General features: G+C 44.1%; 1 protein-coding gene across 1 annotated transcript in view; it reads right to left on the reverse strand.

Annotated features, from left to right (window-relative positions):
• Window positions 1–11,445, reverse strand: part of LOC137630581 (centrosomal protein of 164 kDa-like) — a 248,136-nt gene that overhangs the window by 147,360 nt on the left and 89,331 nt on the right. Inside the window, 2 exon segments of the mRNA XM_068362144.1 lie at window positions 7,113–7,231; window positions 9,037–9,114. Coding sequence (XP_068218245.1) covers window positions 7,113–7,231; window positions 9,037–9,114 — 197 coding nt within the window.

Raw genomic sequence — 11,445 nt, forward strand, 5'->3', positions numbered from 1 at the left:
TCCTTGAAAGAGGCTGACTGGAGAGGTTCAAATCTTGATGACATAAGGAACCTTAGGACTACGTCTAGATTCCAGCCTGGAGTGGACAACCGACGTTCTTTAGAGGTCTCAAAAGACCTAAGAATGTCCTGCAGATCTTTGTTGGTGGAAAGATCCAAGCCTCTGTGGCGGAAAACCGCTGCTAACATACTTCTGTACCCCTTAATCGTAGGAGCTGATAGAGATCTAACATTCCTAAGATGCAACAGGAAGTCAGCAACTTGGGTTACAGTGGTACTGGTAGAGGAAACTGCATTGGCTCTGCACCAGCTTCGGAAGACTTCCCACTTAGATTGATAGACTCTGCGAGTGGATATCCTCCTTGCTCTGGCAATCGCTCTGGCTGCCTCCTTCGAAAAGCCTCTAGCTCTTGAGAGTCTTTCGATAGTCTGAAGGCAGTCAGACGAAGAGCGTGGAGGCTTGGGTGTACCTTCTTTACGTGAGGTTGACGCAGAAGGTCCACTCTTAGAGGGAGAGTCCTGGGAACGTCGACCAGCCATTGCAGTACCTCTGTGAACCATTCTCTTGCAGGCCAAAGGGGAGCAACCAACGTCAGTCGTGTCCCTTCGTGAGAGACGAACTTCTGAAGAACCCTGTTGATGATCTTGAACGGCGGGAATGCATACAGGTCGAGGTGGGACCAGTCCAGCAGAAAAGCATCCACGTGAACTGCTGCCGGGTCTGGAATCGGGGAACAGTACAATGGGAGCCTCTTGGTCATCGAGGTAGCGAACAGATCTATAGTTGGCTGACCCCACAGGGCCCAAAGTCTGTTGCACACGTTCTTGTGAAGGGTCCACTCTGTGGGGATGACTTGACCCTTCCGGCTGAGGCGATCTGCCGTAACATTCATATCGCCCTGAATGAACCTCGTTACCAGCGTGAGCTTTCGACTTTTTGACCAAATGAGGAGGTCCTTTGCGATCTCGAACAGCTTCCTCGAATGAGTCCCTCCCTGCTTGGAGATGTACGCCAAGGCTGTGGTGTTGTCGGAGTTCACCTCCACCACCTTGTTTAGCAGGAGGGACTTGAAGTTCATTAAGGCCAGATGAACTGCCAACAACTCCTTGCAATTGATGTGAAGCGTTTCCTGTTCCTGGTTCCAAGTCCCCGAGCATTCCTGTCCGTCCAATGTCGCGCCCCAGCCCGAGTCTGATGCGTCCGAGTAGAGATGAAGGTCGGGGGTCTGAACAGCTAATGAGAGACCCTCCTTGAGAAGAATGATGTTCTTCCACCACGTTAGAGTAGCCCTCATCTCTTTGGAAACAGGAATAGAGACCGTCTCGAGCGTCATATCCTTGTTCCAGTGAGCTGCCAGATGGTACTGAAGGGGGCGGAGGTGGAGTCTCCCTAACTCGATGAACAGGGCTAGCGATGAAAGAGTCCCTGTTAGACTCATCCACTGCCTCACCGAGCATCGGTTCTTCTTCAGCATGCTCAGGATGCACTCCAGGGCTTGGTTGATTCTTGGGGCCGACGGAAAAGCCCGAAAAGCTCGACTCTGAATCTCCATCCCCAGGTAAACGATGGTTTGGGAAGGAACGAGCTGGGACTTCTCTAAATTGACCAAGAGACCCAGTTCCTTGGTCAAATCCAAAGTCCATCTGAGACTCTCCAGACAGCGACGACTTGTGGGAGCCCTTAAAAGCCAGTCGTCTAAATAAAGGGAGGCTCTGATGTCTGCCAAGTGAAGGAATTTCGCAATATTCCTCATCAGTCGCGTAAACACAAGAGGTGCCATGCTCAGGCCAAAGCACAGGGCTTGGAACTGGTACACAACCTCTCCAAAGACGAATCTCAGAAAAGGTTGGGAGTCTGGATGGATGGGAACGTGAAAGTAGGCGTCTTTCAGATCCAGCGAGACCATCCAGTCCTCCTGCCTGACCGCTGCTAGGACCGACTTGGTCGTCTCCATTGTGAACGTCTGCTTGGTGACATAAGCATTGAGCGCACTGACGTCCAGCACCGGTCTCCAACCTCCTGTCTTCTTGGCCACCAGGAAGAGACGGTTGTAAAAGCCCGGGGATTGATGGTCCCGGACTATCACCACTGCCTCCTTCTGCAACAGGAGCGACACCTCTTGATGTAACGCTAGCCTCTTGTCCTTCTCCTTGTAGTTGGGAGAGAGGTTGATGGGAGATGTGGTCAGAGGGGGATTGCGGCAGAACGGAATTCTGTAACCCTCCCTTAGCCACTTGACAGACTGAGCGTCTGCACCTCTGCTCTCCCAAGCTTGCCAGAAGGTCTTGAGTCTGGCTCCTACAGCTGTCTGGAGAGGAAGGAAGTCAAAGCTTGCTTTTCGTGGACTTGGCACCTTTCTTGGACTTGCCCCGGTGACTGTCTGCACGGGTACTTCCTCTACTGGGGGCTCTGCCACGAAAGGGCGGAATGAATCTGGTAGCAGGTGTATCAGCCACAGGGGTGCGGTAAGATCTCGGCACGGAAGGTAAGGTTTTAGCCTTACGTGCTGAAGAGGCCATGAGGTCATGCGTATCTTTCTGGATAAGAGCCGCAGCCATCTCCTTGATTAACTCCTCCGGAAACAGGAACTTGGAGAGAGGAGCAAACAGCAACTGTGACCTCTGGCAAGGGGTGATACCAGTCGATAAGAAGGAGCATAGATGTTCCCTATTCTTGAGGACTCCTGAGACAAAAATAGACGCAAGTTCGCCAGAACCATCGCGAATTGCTTTGTCCATACAGGACATGATCAGCATGGCTGAGTCTTTGTCAGAAGGGGCAGTCTTCCTGCTTAAGGCCCCCAGGCACCAATCGAGGAAGTTAAAAATTTCGAAGGCGCGAAAGACTCCCTTCATCAAGTGGTCCAGATCAGAAAAAGTCCAGCAGACCTTCGAGCGTCTTATAGCTGACCTGCGGGGAGAGTCAACCAAACTTGAGAAGTCGGCCTGGGCAGAGGCAGGGACCCCCAAGCCAGGTTCCTCTCCCGTGGCATACCAGACGCCCGACTTAGAAGCCAGCCTAGGAGGAGGAAACACAAAAGATGTCCTTCCCAGTTGCTGCTTGGACTGCAACCAATCCCCTAAAACCCTCAAAGCTCTCCTTGATGATCTGGCGAGGACAAGCTTGGTGTAGGCAGACGTAACAGGCTGCATGCCTAGAGAAAACTCGGATGGAGGAGAACGAGGGGTTGCAGATACGAAGTGTTCAGGGTATAACTCTCTGAACAGAGCCAGAACCTTACGAAAGTCTAAGGAAGGCGGCGAAGACTTGTGTTCCTCCACATCAGAAGTAGGATCATCCAGGTGAGCAGCTTCATCCTCAGAAACCTCATCGCCAGAGAGTTGAGTAGCGAGAGGTAAAGGTAGAGCGGCATGCTGAATGGCTGAATCCTGTAGAACGGGTGCATGCGCACTTGCGGATCCATCATCATGCCTCTGCTGAAGAGACTGAGGGCTGGCAATGACAAAGTCATGAGGCTGAGGTGAGGGAGGTTCTGCGGTGGTCTGAGGTGCAAGCGTGGTCAGAAGCGAATGCTGTAAGGCATGAGGCTCATGCTGCATGGTATGCGGCTCATGCTGTATGGGAAGAGGCTCATGCTGCGAAGAATGCGGCTGCTGAATGGTAAGAGGCTCGTGCTGCATGCGTTGAGGAGGCTGCCTCATAGCATGAGGTTCCTGCCTCAAGGGTTGCGCCTGCCTCAAGGGTTGAGGAGGTTGCTGCGCAGAGTGAGGCTCCTGCCTCAAGGGTTGAGGAGGTTGCCGCATAGCATAAGGCTGCTGCCTCATGGTTGGAGGAGGTTGCCGCAAAGCATGAGGCTCCTGCCTCATGGGTAGAGGAGGTTGCCGCATAGCATGAGGCTCCTGCCTCAAGGGTTGAGGAGGTTGCCGCATAGCAAGAGGCTCCTGCCTCAATGGTAGAGGAGGTTGCTGCATAGCGCTGGTACCTGGCAACTCCCAATGCGGCAGCTCACGCATGGAAGCAGGAGGAGCCTCAAGAACATACGTCTGGCAGGGGGGACTGCGCAGAGGTGGAGGAGCGCTCGCAGGAGGAGGTGTGCTAACCTTCTCTGCCTGAAACTCCTGCATCAAAGCCGCAAGCTGAGACTGCATTGTCTGCAGCATAGACCACTTGGGGTCCACAGAAGTTGGAGCAGAGGCCTGTTGAGGCACCGCTTTACCTCTCTTAGGAGGTGTGCAGTCATCAGATGACTGCGGCGAGTCCGAACTGGCCCAGTGGCTACACCTGGGCCGTTGGACTAGCTCGGACGGGACCTTACGTTTAAGAGGTCGTGAGACCTGGGTCCACCGTTTCCTCCTGGAAACTTCTTCCGCAGACGAGGAATTTAAGGGCTCAATCGTCTGGGAGTGGAAGTGACGATCTCTATCAGATACGCCCGCAACCACTGAGGATACAACTGTGCGCCGATCAAGGCCTGCCGAACCCTTTTGCCCTTCGACGTTGCTTCTCCCCTGGGCTTGGGAGCTTGCAAGAGGTCCCGGACTGGGAGGACGACTGGCACGCACAGAAGTATCCTCATGCGCAACACTGACACTGACACTAGGCACAGCACTGGCACTAACACTTCCCACTGCACTTTTCACTTTAAGTTCCTTGACATCTGCCAAGAGAAGATTGTGGTCACTAACTAAAGACTCCACCTTATCACCAAGAGCCTGAATGGCACGTAACATATCCGTCATATCAGGCTGAGCACTCGTAGCAGGTTCGGGGGTCACCACTACAGGGGAAGGAAAAGGTTGAGGATCATGGGGGGAGGAATAAACCAAAGAGCGAGAAGAACTCCTCCTAACTCTCTCCCTCTCTAACCTAGTCGTATACTTGAGGAATTCATTAAAATCGAATTCCGAAAGCCCAGCACATTCCCCACTTCGATCTTCCAACTGACAGGATTTTCCCCTACAGTCGGAACAAACGGTGTGAGGATCAACAGAGGCCTTCGGAAGACGCCTATTACAAGTCCTAACACTACATCGCCTAATTTTAGGAGCTTGAGAGTGGTCGGACATCTTGAATTTTGAGAACAGTCAAGGGGGAATTCCAAAGTAAAGCAAAGATCGTTAACCAATAATCAATTTAATTCCAAAAGCTATCTAAGCTAAGGGAAAAGCTTCCTGTACAGCGAAGGCTAAATTTTAGAGCAAATACTTCACCAAAACCGTGAACAAAGACTCCAAAATCAACAGCGTATCCATGTAGGTCTTGCCGGCGGCACGACAGAGGAAAAATTGAGGTGGTGTTGACAAGAAGTACTGGAGTACCTGACCACAGATGGCGCTGGTGAGTACACCCCCCTCTTGTATAGCGATCGCTGGCGTATCCCGTCCGTAGATTTCTGTCGGGCAACGGAGTTGACAGCTACATGATCATCGGGTAAGATTAATATTGAAAATATAAGCATAGTACATACATATACCAAAGCACTTCCCCCAAATTTGGGGGTAGTCGACATCAAACAAATGAAACAAAAAAGGGGACATCTCCTCTCTTTGTTCCTCCCAGCCTGACAAGGGACTTAACTGAGTTCATGTGGTACTGCTAGGGTGGCATAGCCCACATTCCCACATTATCCACCTCAGATGAAGCTTCATAACACTGAATCCCCTACTGCTGCTAACTCCACGGTCATCCAAGGCACCGGAGGAAGCAGCAGGGCCTACCGGAACTGCATCACAATCCCTCACTATTCGTTCCTATTTATAGCACGCTCTCTTGCCTCTCTAACATCTATCATCCTATCATCCAGAGCTTCCATCACTCCATCCATCCACCCAAACCTTGGCCTTCCTCATGTACTTCTCCCATCAACTCTTGCATTCATCACCTTCTTTAGCAGACAGCCATTTTCCATTCTCTCAACATGGCCAAACCACCTCAACACATTCATATCCATTCTAGCTGCTAACTCATTTCTTACACCCATTCTCACCCTCACTACTTCGTTCCTAACCCTATCTACTCGAGATAGACAAGCCATACTCCTTAGACACTTCATCTCAAGCACATTCAATTTCTGTCTCTCCGTCACTTTCATTCCCTTCTTCTTCTTCTTCTTGGGGTATTAAAGCCAACACTTGTTGTTGGCACGGGCCTTTCCCTTGGTTGGCCCGTACTGTATATGCCCACAACTCCGATCCATATATCACAGTTGGTGCAATCACTTTCTCATACAGAACTCTCTTTACATTCATGCCCAACCCTCTATTTTTTACTACTGTACTCCCCTAACTGCCCCCAACACTTTGCATCCTTCATTCACTCTCTGATGTACATCTGCTTCCACTCCACCATTTGCTGCAACAACAGACCCCAAGTACAGTACTTAAACTGATCCACGTCCTCAAGTAACTCTCCATTCAACATGACATTCAACCGCGCACCACCTTCCCTTCTTGTACATCTCATAACCTTACCCTTACCCACATCAATTCTCAACTTCCTTTTCTCACACACCCTTCCAAATTCTATCACTAATCGGCCAAGCTTTTCTTCCTCGTCTGCAATCAGTACAGTATCATCCGCAAACAACAACTGATTTACCTCTCATTCATGGTCATCCTTGTCTACCACTTTCAATCCTCGTCCAAGTACTCGAGCATTCACCTCTCTCACCACTCCATCAACATACAAGTTAAACAACCACGGCAACATCACACATCCCTGTCTCAGCTCCACTCTCACCGGAAACCAATAGCTTACTTCATTTCCTATCCTAACACATGCTTTACAACCTTTGTGGAAACTTTTCACTGCTTGCAACAACCTTCCACTAACTCCATATAACCTCATCACATTCCACATTACTTCCCTATCAACTCTATCATACGCTATCTCCAGATTCATAAATGCATAGTAATGCATAAAAATTAGTATTGCCATAATTATGAAGCTATTAAACACAGAATAAAAGGTTATTATTATCAAGCATAAGCAATGAAGTCAAATTTCCAAAAAGGAGTAAGGTACTGTATGAAAATAAAAAAACATGTAAGAATTTCTATACATAATATACATAGCTCAATTTAAAAATCTTGTAACTTTGTAAATACAGCATAAAACTTTGTTGTCCTGTAGTGATCTAAAATAAGGCTAACCTGAGTTTGTTACGCTGATCTTCATACTCCTTATTAAGCTGTTCTTTAAGAAGTTTCATGCTTTGCTCTAACTCATCACGAATTCTCTTTTCTTCTTCTTCCCGTAACTTTTCCATTTCCTTAAAAAAGAAAACAGTCACATATAATATCAAAAGTAAAATTCAATTCCAGCTTAAATGCAAATTTTATCAAATTTGGAAATATGAAAACTTTATTTCATGTTTATTTAAAGTAATACTTTCATTATCAAAGTGGGATGCTACCGGTACTTTAAGGCTTTTTTTTAATACAAGCTTGATCAATTCTTTATATCAAGAGTATTCATCTCTTCTGTTTCCTTTAGAATTTGAAATTAGTTTTTCTCTTACCAACATATACAGTACTTATAATTTCTTTAAGAGAAGTGCATATTTATTTTAGGTTTTGGTTTTCTCTTTAGATAGGAATGGTTCATACTATCAAAAAGTTATTTTGCATAACTATTATAGTTGGCAAACTGGTGTCCACATGCAAGTATTAATTACAATTTTGCTAGAAACTAATGAGTACTGTATTACAATGAACTGCATAAACAAATGAATAAAATTTATTGTTTCAATAATTAATTGAGACTAATATGGCTATCATCTACAAAGTTTGAGCTTCCAGACCTTAAAATAAAACTTGAAATTTCTTCTCTCTCTACACCTATACCCCTCTCCTTGTGGACATACCAGAGAGGTTTCACGCTCATGCATAATCAGCAAGGGTATATTGATATGCTAGCAGCTAACAAAACAAGATTGATACGAAGATATGAATAAAAATGATACTGTCATACTTCATAACAATACTGCACAGTTAAAACATTATTAAAAAATAAAAGAAGTAGATTTCATTTCTTAAATCTATTTTCCATTCAGGACTAGCCTACATAATACTGATGCATTTGTTTCTGACACTTCAAGTACAGTGCAAAGAACAAGAGATGATTCATATTAGCTTTGATTCTTATGTTTTCTGGCTGCAGAGGCTGGTCATGATGTAGCTTAGTCTTGAGTGGGAATATAGGTGTAAGGGGTGAAATGTCTTACTTTCACTCCAATCTGCTTCTTTTTTGGAGGAATTATTTTATTGTACAATATGTTATATGACATTATTACAGGTATTTTCATTCATATATTTTTTGTTGGCTGCTAGCTTTTCAATATTATATCTTCCTTCACTTTTTAACATTTATCATTTGCTATATTAGTTAGAAATAAGATAGATATCTCACCATGATTCTCTGAACAAGTATAACACACAGACACTGAACCACACCCCAAAGAGCTCATTCAGACGTTTTAAAACAATTCAAGCAACTTATATTCTATGCAGTATTGTGATAGTATTGAAAATAGGGAAATTAGGGTGGAGTAGCTATTCTACAAACTACTGTACAACAAGAAATCATTAAACATTTCTATGACAAGTAGTATTGTAAGGAAGCTGATTGGACCATGTAAGGGATATATGGGCAGAGCAAGGAAAATTATTTTATTTTATATTTTGAGGTAGAGAAGCTCACATCTAGTAGATAATAGCATCGTGACTCATAAAATTCATTGAAATACAGCAATAAAATAAACTGTACCAAACTTATAGAAAACAAAGACAATTGACCCAACAATGGATAATAATGCATACACAAAAAGTTTCAAGGACCCCCTTATAAAGCTGTTGAGCTGATGTCAAAAAGAGATATATGTTGCTAGTTATTTTGTAAAATTTTCTCATGGGTTTATTATTACTGTATACTGTACCTATTCTGCCAATTATCCGAGGCAATTCAAGTTGTACACCTATCAACAAAAAGTAATATTAATTCCATTTTATGGACTACTGTGACAATTTCTATTCCATAATAATCAGGTTATTAAATACAGTACAGTGCTATATTTACCTTAATACGTTTAGTTTGTAGATTTGGTGTGGGATAGTCCATGGGGGCTGGATTTTCATTTTCCAAACTTTCTTCATCCTTTTAAAAAATAAATACAGTTTAAAATCAGTTCTTTTGCTTAATGTTTTCATTTTGTGTTACTATTGTTACCCTTCTAAGTTTCATATCTACATCTACATGCAATGAAATACCAGAAATCAATCATACATATGATGTACTGTCCATGGAATGGTGTACTTTTTCAGCCCTACACATTCTTACTCCTTAAAAAAATAGATGAAACACCTTGAATTAACCTATCAAATTTTGCAAAGTGAGGGAAAATTGGATTCAAGCTATGTATCGTACCAAAATCATAGAATTTTTTCAAGTAATTTGCATTGTACCTAACTATAAAAATCTTCAATATAAGTACTGAATGTTTTCAACCTGGCTGAGATACGATTGTTAAAATTATAATGGGGTAGAAGTAGTTACTGGCAGGTGCCAAAGGACACTGAGCTCCTCACTTTGACCTTCAACCTTGAACTTGCTGCAGCGTGGTTGAGGTGGGAGATGTAACTTATAGGACTCAGGTTTGTATAGTTACAAAATATACAAATTGCTAAAGAAAATTTGTGATGGGTTCCTTCACGAGTATAAAACCTCATCCTTTAATAGAAGAATTTTGGCCAGAGCACCAGCCACCCATTGAGATACTACCACTAGAGTTATGGGGTCCTTTAACTGGCCAGACAGTACTACATTGGATACTTCTCTCTAGTTACGGTTTACTTTCACTTTGCCTCCACACATGCCAAATAGTCTGGCCTATTTTTTATATATTCTCCCCAGTCCTCATATACCTGTCAACACTGACATTACCCAACAATTCTTCTTCACCCAATGGATTACTGCACTGTAATTGTTCAGTGGCCACTTTCCTCTAGATAAAGATAGAAGAGACTCTGTAGCTATGGTAAGCAGCTCTTCTAGGAGAAGGGCACTCCAAAATCAAACTATTGTTCTCTAGTCTTGGGTAGTGCCATAGCCTCTGTACCAAGGTCTTCCACTGACTTGGGTTAGAGTTCTCTTGCTTGAGGGTACACTCGTGCACACTATTCTATCTTAATTCTCTTCTTCTTGTTTTTATTAAAGTTTTTATAGTTTACATAGGGGATATTTGTTTTAATGATGTTACTGTTCTTAAAATATTTCATTTTTCCTTGTTTCCTTTCCTTACTGGGCTATTTTCCCAGTTGGAGCCCCTGGGCTTATAGCATCCTGCTTTTCCAACTAGGGTTGTAGCTTATCAAGTAATAATAATAATAATAATAATAATAACAATAATAATAATAATAATGATAATAATAATAATAATAATAATAATCAGTCTTAGGAGAGAGGAAAACCCTATAACTAACTGGCTGATTTACTTTTCCATGAAATGTCAAAGCATTTTGGTTCTATATGGGAGCAAAAATAGTGCCTCCTGTCAACGACCAAATGACATGTACATGTAGATGAGACAAATGCTTTACTAGGTCAATAAGATGGACTGACTTCAAGTACTTGAATCCGGGATAGTATGTTCGTCTCCACGTCAGCAGAATAAGCATGTCTAACAGACTCATAAAGGCAGAGAGAATGAGGGTTCTGGGATCTTTTTTTATTTATTTTAATGATGTAGAAAGAGTCGTAGTGTCCTCCCAAGAAAGAAAGGCAAGACCTTCTGTTCTCCACTATACATTTGTAGGGAGGAGATAAAGGAGTTGCAGCTGTGAACAGCTAGACATAAAAGGATCATTTGGAATAGAAGCATCAAGCGGATCTTGCTAAGGAAGCGTAGCTGCCATAGCCAAGGGATCAGCGATAAGAACAGGATCAATTTCAATGCTACACATTAGCACTATGAAATAACATGTAAAAAAAATTGTGCCCATCGTCCTCCATGACAGAAACCTCAGAGGGTGCCTGACACGCAGAATTTGGAGGGGGGATATCGTTTATTAACGAACTTAACTAATGTATCTTGCTTACCGAAGGAGAAGGAGGAGAGCTCACTTCTTCCGATGATAACAATATCTATCCCAATGGGAGGATGACCACTCCCTACAACTCAAATGGACATTCCAACAAACATCTTTTTTCTCAACATGAGGGACATACCAAATAAGGTTCTACTTCTCCCCCAGCTCATAAAAGTTCCACAATGGCAACCATTACGGCCTGGGCAGGAACAGATCCAATTCGACATTGTCGAACGTACACACTCTAACTCACAAATAATGAATACAAAAGTGACAAGAAATACCAAATACACAAAGAAACAAGCACTATAAGGGTGAAGACCTGGCAATGATGAAAGCGGCTATCTGTTCTTAGGAGTGAAGGCAGGGACGTCCGACTGCCTCCGCGGCCAGAAGTGTT

This window comes from Palaemon carinicauda, chromosome 38 (genome assembly GCF_036898095.1).
Source record: "Palaemon carinicauda isolate YSFRI2023 chromosome 38, ASM3689809v2, whole genome shotgun sequence".
In the NCBI taxonomy this organism is placed as follows: domain Eukaryota; kingdom Metazoa; phylum Arthropoda; class Malacostraca; order Decapoda; family Palaemonidae; genus Palaemon; species Palaemon carinicauda.